The sequence below is a fragment of the Parasteatoda tepidariorum genome, chromosome 4 (genome assembly GCF_982258835.1).
Source record: "Parasteatoda tepidariorum strain Cologne lab strain chromosome 4, Ptep-v5.0, whole genome shotgun sequence".
Lineage (NCBI taxonomy): Eukaryota > Metazoa > Arthropoda > Arachnida > Araneae > Theridiidae > Parasteatoda > Parasteatoda tepidariorum.
The window spans coordinates 8,569,650-8,588,869 of NC_141758.1; the positions used below are offsets into that span (position 1 = coordinate 8,569,650).

At 28.8% G+C, this 19,220-nt stretch overlaps 1 protein-coding gene across 1 annotated transcript; it reads right to left on the reverse strand.

Annotated features, from left to right (window-relative positions):
• Positions 1-1,536: 1,536 nt before the first annotated feature.
• On the reverse strand, positions 1,537-17,496 carry Gmd (GDP-mannose 4,6 dehydratase). Its single transcript, XM_016051769.4, has 10 exons — positions 17,319-17,496; positions 16,380-16,512; positions 14,661-14,770; positions 13,432-13,624; positions 12,495-12,599; positions 10,816-10,943; positions 8,177-8,295; positions 7,995-8,091; positions 5,459-5,527; positions 1,537-3,552 (listed from the first exon to the last, which is right to left on the reverse strand). Exons 1-10 carry the CDS (start codon positions 17,391-17,393, stop codon positions 3,490-3,492), a joined length of 1,092 nt encoding a protein of 363 aa, XP_015907255.3. The 5' UTR covers positions 17,394-17,496; the 3' UTR covers positions 1,537-3,489.
• Between the last annotated feature and the right edge of the window lie 1,724 nt (positions 17,497-19,220).

The following is a 19,220-nucleotide window of genomic DNA, read 5'->3' on the forward strand; positions in this document are numbered from 1 at the left end:
AGCTGTTAGCGTTATCATCAATGGGCTAGAGAATACTATTTGAAAAATTAGCAGAGGACACTACCACTACAAGGGACACCAGAAGTGAAGCTACAATTCTGTTTCAAAATATACTAACTTTTAGTTTCATAACTTTAGTTCATTTCTAATATGAAATCTTAAGGAGGATTGATCGTGTGCAGCTCAGATTACAAGATCCTAGAATGAATTTTAGAGAAGGGTTCAATGATCTTGAATCATTAGCGACTGAACTACCCGAAATTCGAGACAAGCTCTGTGAAGAGGCAATAGAAAAAGCGAAGTCTCTTTGTGAAAAAGAGGATATTGATACTACAATACGTGTAAGAAGACGCCGCAAAATGCTCGGAGAATTGGCTAAAGATGTTGTTTTTTCCACAGAAAGTGAAATTTCTCACCTTACGAAAAGTGTTCTTGATCGCCTGCAACAAGAAATATGTACCTACACGATTAAGTCACCTTAATTTCAAATTTGGATTTCTACTAGACATTGAAAATTTATTAAACGAGGGTAATGTTGATAACGACCTTGAAAAAAAATTGCAAAAATTTGGGCGAATTTTATAATCCAGATTTCAATGGAATAGAACTTTTTATCGAAATATGTGACTGTAAAATGTTACTCCGCAGTAGAAAAGAAATTGAACCTAAAACTCCGTACTTTTATAATCTCGTATGGAGAAGATGTTTTTCCAAATTTGAGAGTGGCACTTCAAATACTTCTGACTATCTCAGTATCAACTGCTAGCTGCGAGCGCTCATTCAACAAATTAAAATTAATTTTGACATATCTACGATCTACGAAGGAACAAGAACGTTTAAGTGACCTAACATTAAGTGTGGAAAGAAACAAATTAGTAATTATCAACTTTGATGATATTATTGATAAATTTGCTTCATCAAAAGCAAGGAAAATTTATACATAGTAATTAGTTTTATTAATGTATTATAATCATATTATCATCAAATATATGTATCCCTTTAGCGATAATAAATATTTACTTTTTTATTATTTTATTACTGCGTGTTTTTAAAATATTTCTTTATAAATATGTAAAATAAATAATAGGTATCTTTTGAACTAATTCTAGATGATCATATACAGTTCAGAATCTAGTCTTGTTTTCTCAACTGCATTTTTTGTCTCAAATTTAAAGTCTAGCTTGAGCCTACATGACTTTATTTATTTTACATTATTTATTTAATAATTCGGGAGTATATTTTACATATAATACTATATGGTTTTCGAATAGGGGGGCGCTAAAAAGGTATTGTGCCCCGGGCGCGAGTTAAGCTCGCTACGCCACTGCCATCATTAGAGCAGTGTTTGAAATAAAAGCTTTGAGAGAAGGGAATTATCAATAGTGACACAGATACAAGAATGACTGCATTGAGAAATAAATATTATCAAATACAATGGAATAAACCACATTTAATTAACAAACAAAGGTCTAACAAATAGCTCATTAGTATAATAATGCATATCATGAAAAATGAAGATAAATGATTCACTCAAAGCTCTAGTCATCATCTTTTATTATTAACTACTATTTAATTCTTTTTCTTTTTCTGTCTCACATTGCTTAAAAGTGTTTTAAAAAGATAGAGATGCATCAAAAAGAAGTAATTTGTTCTTAAAAAATTTTACGATATTTGTTCTTGAAATTTTACGATTTAATTTACGATATTTGTTCAATGGATGCCCTCCTTTCAGTATATTTTCTTTTTACAGTTTCAAATAGAACAACTTTCCTTTCAACTGGCCACATAAAATAAAATTTTCAAAAATAATTCCAACAAACTTAACCTTATTTGCAGAATCACTCTAAATAAATAAAATTTGAAGCTCTAAAAGAGGTAAACCATTAATAGAAACAACCAATAAAGCGAGAAAAGAAAACATGAAAGCAATAAATTAGCAAACATTAATAATAATTTAAGTTCAGTAATAAAATTATAATACATAACAAATTATACAATCGATTCCATGCAGAAACGTTTCGACGTGATATTTCAGAATCATAAAAGTCTTATAGGGTAACATCACATTTTAACAAAACAGAGGTCAGAGCAGATATTATTAAAAATGTCTTGAGCCGTACTCCGAGACTCGGGTCGAGCACGATTTATTACATTTGTTTTTCACAGATTTTTCCAAATTTGAGACTATTTCTTTTCCATTGACACTATATAATTCATTTAAAAAGGTTTGTTCAAGTTTTGAAATGAATTTATTGAACTCGCATACTACGCATTGTATTTTCTGTTAGTTGAGACACTACAGTAGAAATAGTTTACTAATTTCATGAAATATTGATATTCCGTCAGTTAATGTAGAAATTTCATTAGTTAATATGGAAACAAATAAAAAAATTTGCCAGAACAAAAATAAAAAAACTTCTACTCTAAAGATTCACAAAATTGCAGATGTTGAATTGACAATACATAAAAATAAAAAAAAAAACATGAATAGTTTTACACACAACTTTGTGAAATTTATACAAAAAATAAGTAGAAAAAAAGCTCCATTATCAGAATTAGTCGTGACAAATGAAATTCAATTGTGTCTGCATATCTCCTAAATGGAGCAATACCAGGTAATGCGCATACAAAATGTGATACATTTTTCCACCAATATGCATATTTATAATCTTGCATAAAAATAATAGATATTATATTTTTTTAAAAACTCAAATATAGGTGATTAAAAGAAAACACTGAGCTCAAAAAATTTTTTAGACTTAGATCTATTGGATCAAACAACCAACACAGGGTGCTCTGTAATGACCACCCTAAATAGATATTTTTAGAAGCTTTGTCAAAAATCAAGTCAAAAATATATGCATTCAGAGCTTAAAATTATAATTTAAATGACAAATAAATAAAAATTATATCAAAATCTAAAAATCACTCATGAGGAAGGAAGGATTGAAAACATCAAAACCTGTTTGTATCTTCATCTGTAGAAACAAATATTAAAAGGTGATTGTTAAAAACACTAGATTTATTATTAAAGTATCACCTGGAAATCAAAGTAGTTTTGGTTTTTCTTCCTGTCCTCTTCACTAGTGATTCAATAAGTCCCAGCAGTATCACCATTTCTCTCGATTAAATAATAATTTACAACCCGAGACACAGATAATACTTTGAGTTCACTTTCGACAAGTTTTCAAAAAATACATATTTAGGGTTGAGATTAGGGAATGCCTTGCTGTGATTCATATTTTAGTCTCTTTATAATGAAAATGTTAAAAATTAATAATGACTTTTCAATTCAAACTTTTTTTTTCCTTCAAAATTTAACAATGACAAATATAGACCCATTTATGCATAGGTGCATGGCACTATATGAAGTTTTATATATATTTGGAGGACAACCTCATGTCTTTTTACATATGTATTTCAAGGCACCGGAATGTTGAAAAGCACCACTAAACACAACCTTTTAGAAAAAAAAGAGAATACTTTTGATCATGCAGCTGGATTCTTTTTCATCAACTCTATATCTGAATCCAACATTTCATGAACCAGTTGCTGAAAATAAAATACAAGATAAAAAATATAACTGATTTTATTTAAAAAAAACAGAGCAAGTAAAATGTGATTCATATCAGTGGTTTATATTTAAATTATTGATGCACTGTCGACCTATTGAACACTTATTTCGTATTTCCATTCATTTATTGATTCTGGGATTTCCAGTAGCAAGAAAAGGTACTTTATATAATTGTGGTTTCTCAGTGTAGTCACACCGGAATATTTAGAGCATCCAGACAAGTAAAATAAACATTACAAAAAATTTTTAAAAAAACAATCAGAAATAATCATTTTATCACAGTGTCCATGCTCATTATTCTATTTCTGGAAGAGTCTCTACAAGGTATCTAGCAATAATTGCCAGACTACCAATTTCAAGGAAAAAGTAAGTATTGCTAGTCAGAAAGTTCGACAAACCACTGGATGAGGGAGAAAGATTAAATTGATTCAGAAGGGGATAAAAGGTGTCTTTTCTTTCGTTTCAAAACTTGGTATTCCTTTATTTTTCAGGTTTATTTCGAACATTCAAAAATTAAGTGAAGATTAATTTACAGATTAATTGTAAGTGAATTTACTATGTTTTCTTTCACGCTCATTATATTGGATATTAAATATATTAAATATATGCTTGCATATATAAGACAGATCCAGATTAGATTTATATATATGAATGTATGGAGCGACTATATCTGTGTTATGTTGTAGAGAGTAGAATACATTTATGTGGATTATGTTTTCTTTTTAAAAAGTTATGTGATGTTTAACTTATATTTTTTTTTTCCTGCTTAATAAAAGTTCTTAATGAGTTTTTCATAATGCTTGCTCAGCATTTTCCACTACGTACAACTATTCCAGCAACAATCTTACTTTATTTTCATATTTAAAATCTTAGTAAAAATGAATAAAAAGTATTATTCAAACTAACATTTTACCTTACTTTGAAATCAATTCACTGTGAAGACAAAATAAAGAGTAATCCATATAATTTAAGTATAATTTTACATTTTTATCCAACGGCACCATCTAACAGAAAAAAAGGACTTCACATAAATTAAACGTGATGTAAAATTGGCAATCGAAATGGGCTGCAGGTGGCGTAGAGCATAAATCTCTACTTATGGCAACACTTTACTAGCTTTCTCCATTAGCATGTGGAGACTCATAGGGGAAGAAAGTACTCTAGATTCTGTCTTGATTTTCAAATAGATTAAAAACTTTTAAGTTAGGAAACTATATGGAACTTGAAAACTACATTAAACATAGTTCTGAAACAAAGTGTTGTGGAAATTTAAAAAAAATATTTTTGACAATTAAATAATAAGAAAGGGGAAAATATTGTGGACCATTCCTATACAACTGAGAAGAGGAGGGGAAAGGGGGAGGGTCAAGAAAAGCAACCAGTCTTCTCCCCAGATAGAGTATTTGAGTGTCGCGATCTTGAATACTAAACAATAGCTAAAAAGAGGCTTAATCAGATATTGAACTCATCCAAAATAAATTTTAAAACAATTGAGAAGCAAAAAAAAAAATTTATAATTTGGTGGAGAGAAAATCCTAATTTTTCTATTTACATTTTTGAAAATATTGGCATTGACCAGCAAATAACCTATACTATATTTCATTCATCTCTATAGAACATAGAGTTATTAGTTTCATGTGTCAAAAAAAGAGGAGTTCCATTTTTATCCACCAAACCAGTCCTCTCCCCTACTAATATATCTAACAAACTCTCCCTTACTAATATCTCTTATAAACTCTCCCTAACTAATATCTCTAATAATCTCTCCCTAACTAATATCTCTAATAAACTCTCCCCGACTAATATCTCTAACAAACTCTCCCCTACTAAATCTGCTTACAGCGACAATTGGTATTTTTACTTGAATAAAAGAAATTAAATTACCTCAAAACTTATCCTAGGCTTCCATCCAATTTTCTGCTTTGCTTTTGAGGCATCTCCTAACAAGTAATCCTAACGGGAAAAAATATATATATCAATGTTAAATTTCTTTAAAAAAGTTTTATATATTTTTTTTAAAAATATTTAATCGAAATTTAGTTCTATCGCAAAAAATTATTCTCGTGATTTTATAACATTAAAGTCATTATTGTTATAAAATCACGAGAATAATTTTGAGAATGATATTCAGCTGAAAATTTTACAAATCATATAATTAATACACAAAAATTGATACACACACTAATATATGAGAGAATACCAGAAAAAAAATTCATGACAATGTAAAAAATAGCTAGAAAAAAAAAAGAGTCACGCATATTTAGATTCAAAAAGAATAGATAATTGCAAGAAACTGTACACAAAAATGTAAAAGTGAGAAAGATATTTTGATATAAAAGAAAATTCAGAAAAAATATTTGTATAAAATTAATTCAAGGCATTGAGCATCAAAACCTAAGAAATAACCAAATCTCATTACTCTAAATTTCAGCAAAATTAAGCATTGTTTTATTTTTGTGAAAATTTCTGAAAATATAGAAAAATTACATTAAAAAACTCGAAGGTTATCATTAAATTTATTATAAACTTATGAATTAATTTAATTATATCATAATTTATTTTGTCTTTTTCATTTTTCTTTTCTATTATTTCATTAAAATGATAGAATGCATTATATCCTTTTTCGTTTATTTTGTGACTTAATGTTACGTTTTAAATCATACTTTTTAGACATAAAAAAATAAGGATAAATTAAAAATCTGAAATCTTGAAAATATATTTTTCAAAAACTGTGTTTGACTTTCACATTTAAAATTTATAAATTTAAATTCAGGCAGTAAAAGTCTGTTGTAACAAAAAATGATAAAAACACAGGAAAATGTTGCCATAGAGAGCTTGTTCTCATGGGCAAATACACTATTTAATGCTAAAATAGCAATAAATAAACTAAGGAATGAAGCAGTCATGTATACCTCTTATTTCCTTCATTTTGAGCAACTGTTTTGATTTAAAATACACATCTAGAGTATACTACTTTTGCCAACAGACTATAGACTGAATTACAGAGCTTTGTATTTTATTAAAAAAAGCATTGCCCATTAGAGGCATGTTAGAACATTAGATTTCCAAAACGGTAACAAGCTTTTGACAGAGAAAAAATGAGATAAAGTGCAATATCTTTTTTGTCATTGATAACAGCAAATGTTAGCTTTAATACGAAAGTTGCTTTTTAAGTAAGAGCCATTTAAAAATAAAACCAAACAAAAGAAAATTTTTAAGAAGCAAATTTATTTTCAGATTGTACATACATTTCTCTTTTTTTCAGCATTAGTTGTTACGTATTTTTTAAATACTTATAATGCCTTACAACTAGATTTAGAATACCCTCTTCATACAAATTTGCTGCCTACTCCATTAAAAAAAAAGATCTCACGTATTTGTTATCGTTGTGGGGATTGCTGCCAAAATGTTGTTTGAAATATTGGAAAAGATTAAATCACTTAGCGCAAGGTCTGTTCTGTAGGGAGGGGAGGTCCAAAACTTCCCTATCAAAAGAGGCCAATAAAGATGGGATCTGAGCTCCAGAGAAAGTCATTGTCATAGAGTAGTATTTCATAGAGTCATTGTCATAGAGTAGTATTTCATAGAGTCATTGTCATAGAGTAGCAGGGAATTTTGCTACTGCACAAATCTGCCAGTGCAGTATATGCAGCAGACAGGTTTTTTTGACGACTAAAAACACATTACTGACTATATCCAGTGGGTGGAGGGCAATTTGTTAAATTTAAACATTTCAATGACACAGAAGTGACCACATAGTTTACCTACACAGCTGTACCTACACAGTTGGTCCCAAAGAATGTCGGGCTACGGCCTTTGTGTACAACAAAACATCCCTTACTTAAACAACCCTCGTAGTAAGTTGTAAAGAAGGCAAATAAGGGAGTAGTTTGTTAACAAAGGACACATTCTTTTGAAGTGTGTGGTAAGCTTTCTAAAAATAGCAAAAGACCTTTTCTTTTGTTAAGAAGATAACTTAGCTGGTAGACGCCCACGCAATGCCATATAAAAATTATAAGAAGAAAATTATGCTTTTTGCTTCTCAATATTGATGCCATAAATAAAAATGCCTTCCATTTAAACTTTCTTCACATAATATTGCTCATATGAACAGCAGTAAAATATTTCCTAAAAAATTTTTAGCGCAATAGGGAAAGGTTAGTAACATTAAATATTAAAATTTTTCATCATCAATATCAGCATTTTCATTGGAAAATTTGCTGTAATAGCAAACTTCTTGCAAAATCAAGCTTTTACTTTATTTTGCAATCAGAAGTTTGCATTAAAATGTATATAAGAAGATGCATAGCTCATTTACAAAAACATTAGGCACAAATATGAGAATAAAATAACTGAAAAATTTTTTTTATTAAGAATTCAATGCAAACTCTTCGAAGGGATACTATCATTATTTTCTTACCACTTCAGTAGGTCTAAAGTATCTAGCATTCACTCGAACACGCACGACGCCACTTTCTTTTTCTTTTCCCACTTCTTCAAGGCCTTTACCTTCCCATCTTTAAAGAAAAAAAGAAAGAGAAATTACTTTATTTTGTTTGAGATACTAATCGCATTATTAAGATGTGGATAAAATAGACTCACACAATTTCTTTTCCTACATGTTTAAAGGCTACCTCCACAAATTCCCTCACACTATGCGCTTCACCAGTGGCTATTACAAAGTCTTCAGGTTGGTCTTGTTGTAACATCATCCACATACCCTGAAATATTAAATACAGTCAGGTCTCAAAATCCACAATAACACAAATTGTTCGATATCAAAAGAATATGAATTCCCTATGCATTCGAAAAATCCCTTTTAGACAAATGCGTTTCTCAGTGACCCTTAATATCATGAAATATTTTTGATTGCTAAAAGAAGGCTTAAAGTATAATGCTCAAAGCAACAGTTCCCAAAATGGTGTTCCATGAAACTTAGAGCAGCGGTTCCCAAATGCTGTTCCATGGAACCTAAAGTTTCCGTAGAAGGGTTAAAAAAGTTCCATGAGTTATAACTTTCTTTAAACAGTTTCTTTTTTAATATTTTTAAGCCTGTAATTATGTTTAGATCCCCTCAATAATACATCATTTACCGAATATTTTGGTTGCCGTTACGATATTATTTAAAGAAAAATGCTAGTAAAAAGAAATAGCGCATTTTTTAGGAAAAAATATAATTTTTCAAATAACAATGTACTGAATAAACTATGAAAAAGATACACACTTATAAAATATTGCATTAGTACTTCCCATTGCGCTTTTGAAACCAAAATGAAATAACTAGACTGTTAATGAAAAAATGTGTTTCCCTACTAGCCATTTTCAAAGTTTATTGCAGTTCTTTTTATTTTAACAAAAACCATGTTTTGACTTATTTCATTCATTTTCAGCTTTTGTTTACACAAAAAAAAAATTCAAAATAAGATTAGATTTAGCTCCCAGGACTGTGAATTCATCTGTCAGATGTAAAAAATAATTTAAGATTATTAATGATTTTATCATGAATGAAAAAACGCTGTATTTCTTTTTTAATATTTTCAAAATAAAACAATTTTTTGTAGGTCAATACATGCACACTTGTCTTTATATACTTCAGCTATAAAGTCTGGGTTCCGTTGAAAGAATGTCCATAATTTAGGGTTCCATAGTCTGAAAAATTGAAAACCTCTGACTTAATTGAATTTTTATATTAATTATTACTAATTAATTAATTATTATTAAGAAGAATTTCTTGATTAATGTAGAATTTTATGTAGAATTTCTTGATTAATGTAGAATTTTATGTAGAATTTCTTGAAGCCATGTTAAAAAGAATTGCTACAGTTGAAATGAAGTTACTTGAATTACCCATGCCTTAAAAAGTAAGCATATAAGATAAGTGTGGATAAATAAATCTCCATAAGATTTGAAAGAACTTGCTAAAATGATGAATCCAAAAGAAACTGATAATTATGAGGAAGTACTATCCAGCAATCACATGATCAGTCCCCAACAAAACTTAAAACTCATCTCAATAAGGTCAGACAGTTACTGAAGACAATAATATTACAGTATGTACTTATTTGATAAGATCAGAAATATTAAAAAAAAGTTATAGCATCCATAAATGTATGAGAAGAGACAGATGGCAAAATGTTCCATCAAACAAAGAATCATATGGATATGGGCATTGATTGAAGTAATATAGGTAATACATCTTTTAAAATGTCTATTTTGACTTTTAATTCTTAAAAATATTTCATACAGTGACTACCACTAATAAAATCACTGGATTATAAAATCAGCTGATTTTTAAAATCAAATCTGTAAAAAAAAAAAATTCATTAGAATGTCAAAATATGCAAAAAAAACATCACTTTATGAAATGATTATCACAGATTTGTAAAATAAAATTTTGGTAGGGCATATGTTTAAAAGAAAAGAAAACCCTTAGTTTTTCGTCCCCAGTTAATTAGAATTTTTTATTTCTTCATGTTTTGAAAGCGTATAAATAACAAATTTTGTACTGTCGCTCTTTGATAAAAAATAAATAAAGGTTACAGGTGTAGATTACACTTCTTAGGGAAATTAAAGTAAAAAAATCAAATACTTGCAAGACAGGTATGATTTTAATAGGCTGTCGGCACTGTATTAAATTATAATATCCTCTTTAGAGTGTGATATGGAGATTTGAATGTATAGATTTATGGAAAGAAAAAATCCAAAGTGTAAGAGGAGAGAAATATTCCTTTCACAAAAGTTTACTTAAATCAGCTTATAGAGTTTAGCTGATTTATTTCTACCTGAGTTTTGTGGGTTAACGTACTCATCAGAAGATAATCCCAACAACTGAAGATATAATCTTAAACTAATATTTTTTACAACATAATTTTGAGCTAAATATAGGCTATTCAAGGAAGCTGATATCAACAAATACATCAAAATAAGTGGCTTAAAGCTTGCAGGTCACATTTGTCGAATGGACTCTTCTTCCTTGACATTTAAGATCTACAATTGCAAACCAATAGGAACTACAGATAGAGGTAGGCCTAAGATGAAATGGCTCTTATCTTAATCTACTTAATCTTATCGTAAATCTTAAGAATTAATAACTGGAGAACAATCGCAAAGAAACAAGCAGAATGAAGGAAGGTTCTACGGAAGGTTCTGGTCCACAAAGAGCTGTCATGCCAATAGAAGAAGAAGAATATTCTTTTAAAGTAAAAGAGATGAACCAAAAAAATAGTTTAAGAAAGACTCACTTCAATGTAGTCTCTAGCATGACCCCAATCCCTGAGTGAGTCCAAATTACCCAACTCAAAATAATCTTGCTGCTGTAAGAATATCTTAGCCACACTCCGAGTTATTTTTCTTGTCACAAACGTTTCCCCTGAAAACATGAAATGGAACTTCATTATCACTATGTTCACAGGTATATTTCACATACACACACACACAAATATATATATATATATATATATATATATATATATATACAGTAGGGAACCGATTATCCGGAGCGGTCGGGACCATCGCTATTCCGGATAACTGATTTTTCCGGTTTTCTGAATCGCTACGAAAAGCCGTTTTTTTTATTGTTAAACCCAACTAAAAAAAAAAAATTTGGAAATAATCTTAAAAATAAGAAAAAACTATAAAGTAATACACTAATGATTATTTCCAAAATGATGGTAAGGTAAACATCTTTAAAAAAAACAAAGAAAAATCGTAAAAACTTATGAGGAAAAAAAACTTTTTTTTTAAAAATGGCGAGAAAATTTATCGAATTTCGTTTCGGTTTTTTGGTTTTCCGGTTTTCTGATTTCCGGATGAAGGGTTCTGTATTGTATATATATATGTCATTTATTATGTATCATTAATCATTATGCACGTTTATAACAATAAACTAATGCATGTAGATTAATTGTGTCAACATTAGAGCAGTCAGAAATCTAATGGTTGGTAAAAGTTAGGTTGATACAATTAAAATTCAATTTTTAATTGTATAACCCTAAAATAAGCCTTTTGCTACAATAAATTTCTTAAAATTCTAATTTTAAATTTAGTAATTGAATGATTTGAATCGTTTCAAAGAAAAACTTAAATATCCTATGTATAAATTAATGTCTATATTTAAGTTAAGCAGCAAGCATCATTAAAAATGTATCTTAATATGCGACAATCTGATAATAAGATCAAAAATAGCTATAAGTTAAGCTTTAATTTATTTATTTTGCACGTTATACCAAATTTTCATTGTCTACTTTTTTTATCACAGAATAACATAATACATAAATTAACGTAAAATTATATGAAAAACTTTATGTAAATGTCATATTTTCGAAAATTTACTTTATTACAAATTTTTATTTTTTAAATGAAATAAAACATATCAAAATTAAATGAATTTTCTGAAAATACACATTTCTTATTCTAGATATTCATTAAATGAAATAACAACATAAAAAGAAATAGTTGAATACAAAAAAAAATTATGTTTTTCCATGCATTATTTATAAAACTCATTGTATTCATAAAAAAGTAGCTCAATATAATTTTAAGATTTATTTTCATTACTAAAATCTGGAGTCTGTTTCTAGTAAACCAAAATTAACAGGCAAAGCCTAAAATAAATAAGAATTTAGAAATACAATGGTTGAACTTCAAAAAAAAGGTAACTTTCACTGGGCTTCATCTTTAGTCACCAATTCATGAGTGTTAAATAATAGTTTTTCTTAATTGCATCAACAACAAAAAAAAATTTAAATGTGTCTTCTCAACATGCAATCTACTTAGAAAAATCAGAGAATTTACCCACACCCATTTAAAAACAAAAACTCAAAGCTGGCAGCCTTTCCTAAAAAATCAGTCTTAAAAAATATATATACAGATAAAAATTGAAAAAGATCAACTTTGAACTAAAAGTGAATGTGACTTATACCTCTTCTTGGGCTCTCATGATTGAATAGTATGCCGTTAACAGCAAACATATTATATGCTTCCCTGTAATTTACAACAATCCAGTAAGCATACAACTTAGCTACACCTGAAAATAAAATTGAAGACAAAAATTAACACTAATAAAAACAATATGCAGATAAATACAGAAATCTACCACCATTAATGTTGCAAAAAAGCAGGGATTAGCGCTCAAAGGGGACAAACTTTAAATATATTATAAAAGTGCTGAGAATTTTTTGTGATATTGCATGAAATAAATATATTCAATAACTTTTTCTTTTTGATGGAACAAACCCGCATTTGCATTGCATGGAGAGGAAAACAACAAAAACCTCCCATGGTTAGCCTGGAGGCAAAGAGACTCTAACCTACAATCCACCTATCACTATAGGTTGTTTCACGTCAGCACTGTGGTCGTGCAAACTGTATACGGAATTCCTATCAACCAGCTATCGCTGAGATTCGAACACTCTATCCCCGGAGCCACCATTGCTCTAGCCTCTAGTATTGTCGGTATAAAATAAGTGTTGCATTGAAATATTTTAAGTAAGTGACGTAGTTATCCCAGGGGTGAGTCGGTAAGTAACGCGGTCCAGCCTTTATTTATTAATCGATCAGATCTCAAAGTAAATTTGCTATTTTAAGTTTATGTTGTGATATTAAGTGAGTTTCTATGATCATACATTTATCAGCATAACGTCTACCACTGAGTATATTTTGTGTCAGCATTGTGGTCAGTGGGAGCCTGGTGCGGAGGATCCCCTGAGTCACTACAGCTCTCTATTGTATATAGCAAAATACAATTACGTTTTGACGACATATCATGATATCAAACTTCCACTGATGCTGAGCACTATTCAAAACTACATCTTTTTTGGTCTGGACAAAAATGGCGAAAAACAATAAACGCTTCATACCATAGGGTGATCTAGGGTAGAAAGGTGTTGTCTCTGTTTGAGGTACTTCTTGAACTTTGCCGTACATCTCACTGGTGGATGCCTGGTAGAACTTGACATCTTTTTCCAGTTTACAAGTACGAATTGCATCCAGCATTCGGAGAGTTCCTAATGCATCCACATTCGCTGTATACTCACTCAAGTCAAAAGATATCTGAAAAATAATTTCCTTTGGTTAGATATACAGTGCAGTTGCAGTAAACAGGTATGAAAAAAAAAAGTCTAAAACTACCTATCAAGTCAAATCATAAAAAAAAAATTTATAAAAAGAAGAAAAAGAAAATAAAAAAAACCACATCTATTATTTACACACTTAAAGTTTTTTCGTTTTGTTTTCTGCATGTGTACATTTACAGCCCAGCCAATTGTTAACGCTTATATAAAAATTATGATGAAAGAGAATAAAATCATAATAAAATAAAACAAGAGAATAAAGTAAAACAAGAAAATAATGTAGAAATGAACAAAAATTAATTCAAAAACATGTGAAACTATTTTGCACAAGAAAAAAGAAAGGAAAAAAAACAGATCTATTATTTACACACTTAAAATTTTTTTGTATCGTTTTCTAAAAGTGTACATTTACAGTCCAACGAATTGTTAAGGCTTACATATAAAAATTATGATGAAAAAGAATAAAATCATAATAAAGTAAAACAAGAAAATAATGTAGAAATATTAGGAATAAATAGACATTTAACAAAGCAATTTCTGGTATTATTTTCTATCATGAAAATTTCATTGCAATTTTTAGCGTTTCCATACAAATATTATGATCAACAATTTACAAATTACCCCTTTAGTCAAATTTTTTCTCCTAGATGAAAACCTAACAATGATTCATTTTATATTTTTATACACAATAAAGCACTTTTTTAAAAAATGAAGTGAATTATTTTTTATTCTGTCAAAACTGCTTTTAGTTTTTTGTGTTGGAAAACAGCCTTCCGGAGTGAAAAAGTTAAGTTGATTGATTACCTTATTCTTAACTTGAAAATTACACCCAAAATCTGAAGAATATGACAGTTGATTAAATTTCTAAAATATTAATTTAGATATACTACTCCAGATCTAATATTTATAATTTCATTTAATGAAATATCAGACACATGAAAAAGCTTAAAATCAATTTAATTAAAAAATTTGGCCAATTGTGAAACTAGTCATAAATGCAGAATAAGAATTCTTACCTTAACGTGACTCTGGGCACCTAAATTATAGATTTCTGTAGGCATGACTTGACTAATTAGTTTAACTAAACAGGAACTGTCAGTTAGATCACCATAGTGCAAATGCATGGCTGGAAGATAAATATATGATGCTTATTTATTTTGAATAAAGGGCTTTAAAAATTCATTTAGTTAACACGGTTGACAAAAATCATGATTTTTAAAAAAATAGTAAAATAAAAAGTTTTTTTTTTCACAGCTCAAATAAAATATATTAGTAATACATAATACTATTAAAAAAATATTATGGTTAAAATATTAAATGTTATTAACTAAAATGGTTAAATTTATTATTTAAATACTATGAACTAATCAATGACTAAAATCACAATAATTTTATCAACCCTCGACACCCTTGAGAATTGTAATAAAATTTCATTGTGTATAAACATTAACTACATTAATTAAATTTCATTGTGTATAAACATTAACTACATATTTAATAAGTTTTAAAAGTAATTGTATTTAAATAAATTTCAAACTACAAGAATAAAATTTAAACATGTTTAGTAAAAGCAAATTATTTGACATACAAATAATGAATTATAATTTAAAAGTTATTGATAATTAGCTTCCTTACAAGTTTTAATCAAGTTTATACATCTAATACATAACTGTCATATAAGAAAAAATCCAGTAGATGTTACCAAATAATATAAATTTCATGATAACTGTTGCATAATGCACTAAAATTTTACACATAGGGAATTTTAGGGATTTATATAGTCATCAAAATAGAAAAACTGCAATATTTTCAAGTTATGATTGATATTAAAGATATGAAATGTGGAACAGTTAGAATAAAACCATCCATGGTTGAGTTGGGCCTTTTTCCAAGGGGAGTTGATTTGTAGTTTGATGCTGCTTTAATTGGGAGTTTTTCTTTCTTTCAATTTTTGCTTATTAAATAATGGTATAATAAATAACTTGGAAATTAATTTAATTATTTAAATTAAATCACAATTATAAACAGTTTAAAAAATTGCTTTATTTCATTTTGAAAATGAGCTTTCCACATTTTTTTCATTTGATTTCCAAAAACCCTCTTTTTTTTCTAAGTGGAATTTTGATATTTTTTCTTGGTTCTTTCAACTGTAGGAAAAACTTGTATCCTTGGTTTTAAAGTAATATAAATTAGTTTTTTATTAATCAAATTATAACATTTACTAATGCAGCAATTTTTAAATTGTTTTCATGGAAGATTTTACTTTTGATACCAGTTTTTAAATGGGTGCCACTTTTTAACAAAAACTGAAGGTGACCAATGAGAAAATCTTTTAAAAAATCCTAGAATTGGGTTTACTTGAAAAGAAAAACCTGAAGACATTTCCATAGGGCCCAAAATGGTGTGATTGTGTTACAATGCAAAATGGTTTAATTAACAAATGTTTCTATTCATTGAAAAGGGATTAATAGACAAGACTGAAGAGCATTAATTATAACACAACTACTAAAAATTACACTAAAAATACTATAAATAAACATCATTAAATAAGACTAAACATGCATTTATTTGATTAACAATTTACATAGTATATTATGCAGCATACATAGTATATTTGGCATCTAAAATTTATATAATTTTCAGAAACTTCACTGTTTGCTTCACTTTACTGAAAGAAATGAAAAACAGCATTAAACATATAAAAATACCAAAAAGAAAAGAAAAGAAGTACTCACAGCCTTCTCTATGTGTCAAAGGATTTCCATATAAATGCTGAATGCGTCCAGTATTAAAAGAGCTTGATCTCCTAATAATCCCATGTACTTCGTAACCTTTGTCGATTAAAAATTCTGCCAGATAAGAACCATCCTTTGGAGAAAAAAATCAAAACAATTGTGAAAGCTTTTATTTTAAGGATTTTTATTCTCTAATAGTTCTCTGTAATAAACAATTCAATAGACCTAAAATTACAGCTGTTTAAAAATTTTGAAAATGTAAAAACTTTTGAATTTCTAAAGTATGAAAGCTATATAACTTGGAATATGGTGGTAACAAACACTCCTAAAAAATTCCAATTTTTCTCTCACTTTTGACAACTTTTTTCCAGATTGATTTTATCTCATTTCTCTGATTTTTGACATGAAATGTATTATTGGTTTTTACATTTTTTTTAAAAAAAAAATGTTACAAGACTAATTTTTTTATGAAAAACAATGAACTACTAAGTACTTCAAACTCAAATTTGCTCATTTTCCCGGACTGGACTTAGAAATTGTAATTCAACTCCCTGATTTTTTAATCTCTGTTCTGTGGCCACCCTTAAGGAATAAATAGTGCAAAAATCTAAAACTTAATCATTAATAACGAAGACCCCAAATTAACCATTGATTGATTTGGTACGATATCACCTTCCATATATACATACAAACAAACTAAAAAAAAATTGCACATTGAATCTTTTTATCTGAAACCTATATATGTTAAACAGATTGTCTTTAATTTTTTTTCCAAAGAAACGAACAAAAAAACATATTCAGAATCAAAATTAAACATAAGAAAATAAGACTAGCTCAGTTTTCTTTCCCTAATATTTTATCTTCATAACAGCCCATCTATTAAAACCCATAATTCCAATTTAACAAAATGATCAAGATAAAAACTTTAGGCGATCATACCTGCCCTGTTATGCCTGTTATAAGAGCTACTTTTCGGGGTTTCGAAACATTATTTTTTATTGATTCCCCAGACATAGTGAAAATTTATAAAGACAATAATAAATAACACCTTTCAGATAACAAAACTAGAGCTGACGTTTGTTATGGTTACTCCACCGGCATTGCCAAATTTATGTTGCGAAAAATAATATATTGTTCTGAATTCATGCTTCTAGCTTTCTTTCTTTTTTTTTTTTTTTTTTTTTTTTTAAATCTTGCAATAGGAACTGTCTTAGAAGCCGCGAATCTAGTACGTTAACCCTACAAACCTGTGTGCAGAGGTATATGAGACTCCCCCACCAGAATTATATCTGTGATAGAATTCGATGAACGGATACCACTAGTTGATTCATTGCTGCTTTGTGAGAAGCCGGGAGAGCTGTATTAAGATCAACCGTACTTCTTCTGATCGTGAGAGCTGTATTAAGTTCACGGTGGTGGTTGCTCCTGTGTTGCCATTAGCAGTCGAGTGCATGAAGGCCGACGTTGTGTTTGATTGAGACTGAGTAGCAACTGCACGAGGAGGTGGATAAGGTCGCAGACACAAGTAGCAAGTCAACTGTTCAATGTGGACAATCCATCGGAGTGGGCGTGTTCAAATCAAAGTGGGAGTTTCTGTCAAGGCAGGCTTGTTACATCACGTCCGGGTCACCAAAGGCGGGATAGTAGTAAACGACAATGTCAACCATCATCTATGAAAAGGTATCCCAACAGAGAATCGAGTCAACAAGTCTGATATACGAGTGAATTGAAATTGTATTTTTGTAGAGGTAGACACACTACACCGGGCAGTGGCACTGAGCTTTAAAAAAACATCAGTGTAGGGCATACCGAGCAAATGTATATGGGGTAATGATGCTTAATTAGACCTAGTATATATTTCGAACATTTACCAAAGCAGTTATGTGATTGTCAGCATTCACCGGAAGTGAACTGCCATTAATTTCGGTCATTCACAGTAACATTATCACAAAGAATTGCTCACGTAAGTAAGGGAAGGTGGTGTACTTTGGGGCCAATTTTGGCATATTAATTTTTAAGGTGTTAATTGCTGCAACGAAATTAATGAAATCAATTCCCATGTGTACTTCAGTTATTCATACAAAACTTATATTTTTGTTGGAATTTTAAATTAAAAATTTTAGTACAAAAAAGAACAAAATAAAAAAATAAAAATAGGAAAAATGCAGTGCGCAAAAAAAAAGAAAAAAAAAAGAGAGAGAGAGATCACTCTAAGTAACTTTTGTTCTAATGATCAGATTTTCTCTTACACCATTAATTATATTTTCACTAGTAATTAAGTTATGAGATTGGACACACAAACGTTCTTTCCCTAAATAAACATATATATATATATATATATATTATATATATATATATATATATATATATATATATATATATATATATATATATATATATATATATATATATATATATATATTTACATTTTCGGATTCTTAACCTTTCAAATTATAGGGGGTAGCCGGAATCTGGGAAGTTTGGTCCTCAAAGTTCGGATCCCTTATTGTTAATTTCTCTTTTTGCATTTTTAGTCATATTTTTAAAATTTATAAAGCAATTAAAAAAATTGCACCCACTCATAAAACCCGTTTACCCGAAGATAATTTCACGGAAAAAATAATTTTTAATAATTATTTATTACTTTTTATTATTAAATTTAATTGGGATGAAAACATTTTGAATTATGAGGTATAAAAGATTTTTATACTATATTAATCTACATATTTTCTATTGAAATATCTAAAAGTTCCAAATGTTTTTATTTAGTAAAAGCCGAAAAAAAATTTTAATTCATTATTATTTAAAAAAATCAGTTGGCGACAATGAAGAAATATTTAA

Bases quoted from the DNA above. Each gene is read 5' to 3' on its own strand.
- Gmd (XM_016051769.4), bottom strand. From the start codon at position 17,393: ATGTCTGGGGAATCAATAAAAAATAATGTTTCGAAACCCCGAAAAGTA. The intron at 10,944-12,494 runs GTATAAGTCACA...TCATGTTTTCAG, and splicing joins TCATGAGAGCCCAAGAAGAG to GGGAAACGTTTGTGACAAGA. The intron at 3,553-5,458 runs GTAATTTAATTT...TTTTATTTTCAG, and splicing joins AGCCTAGGATAAGTTTTGAG to CAACTGGTTCATGAAATGTT.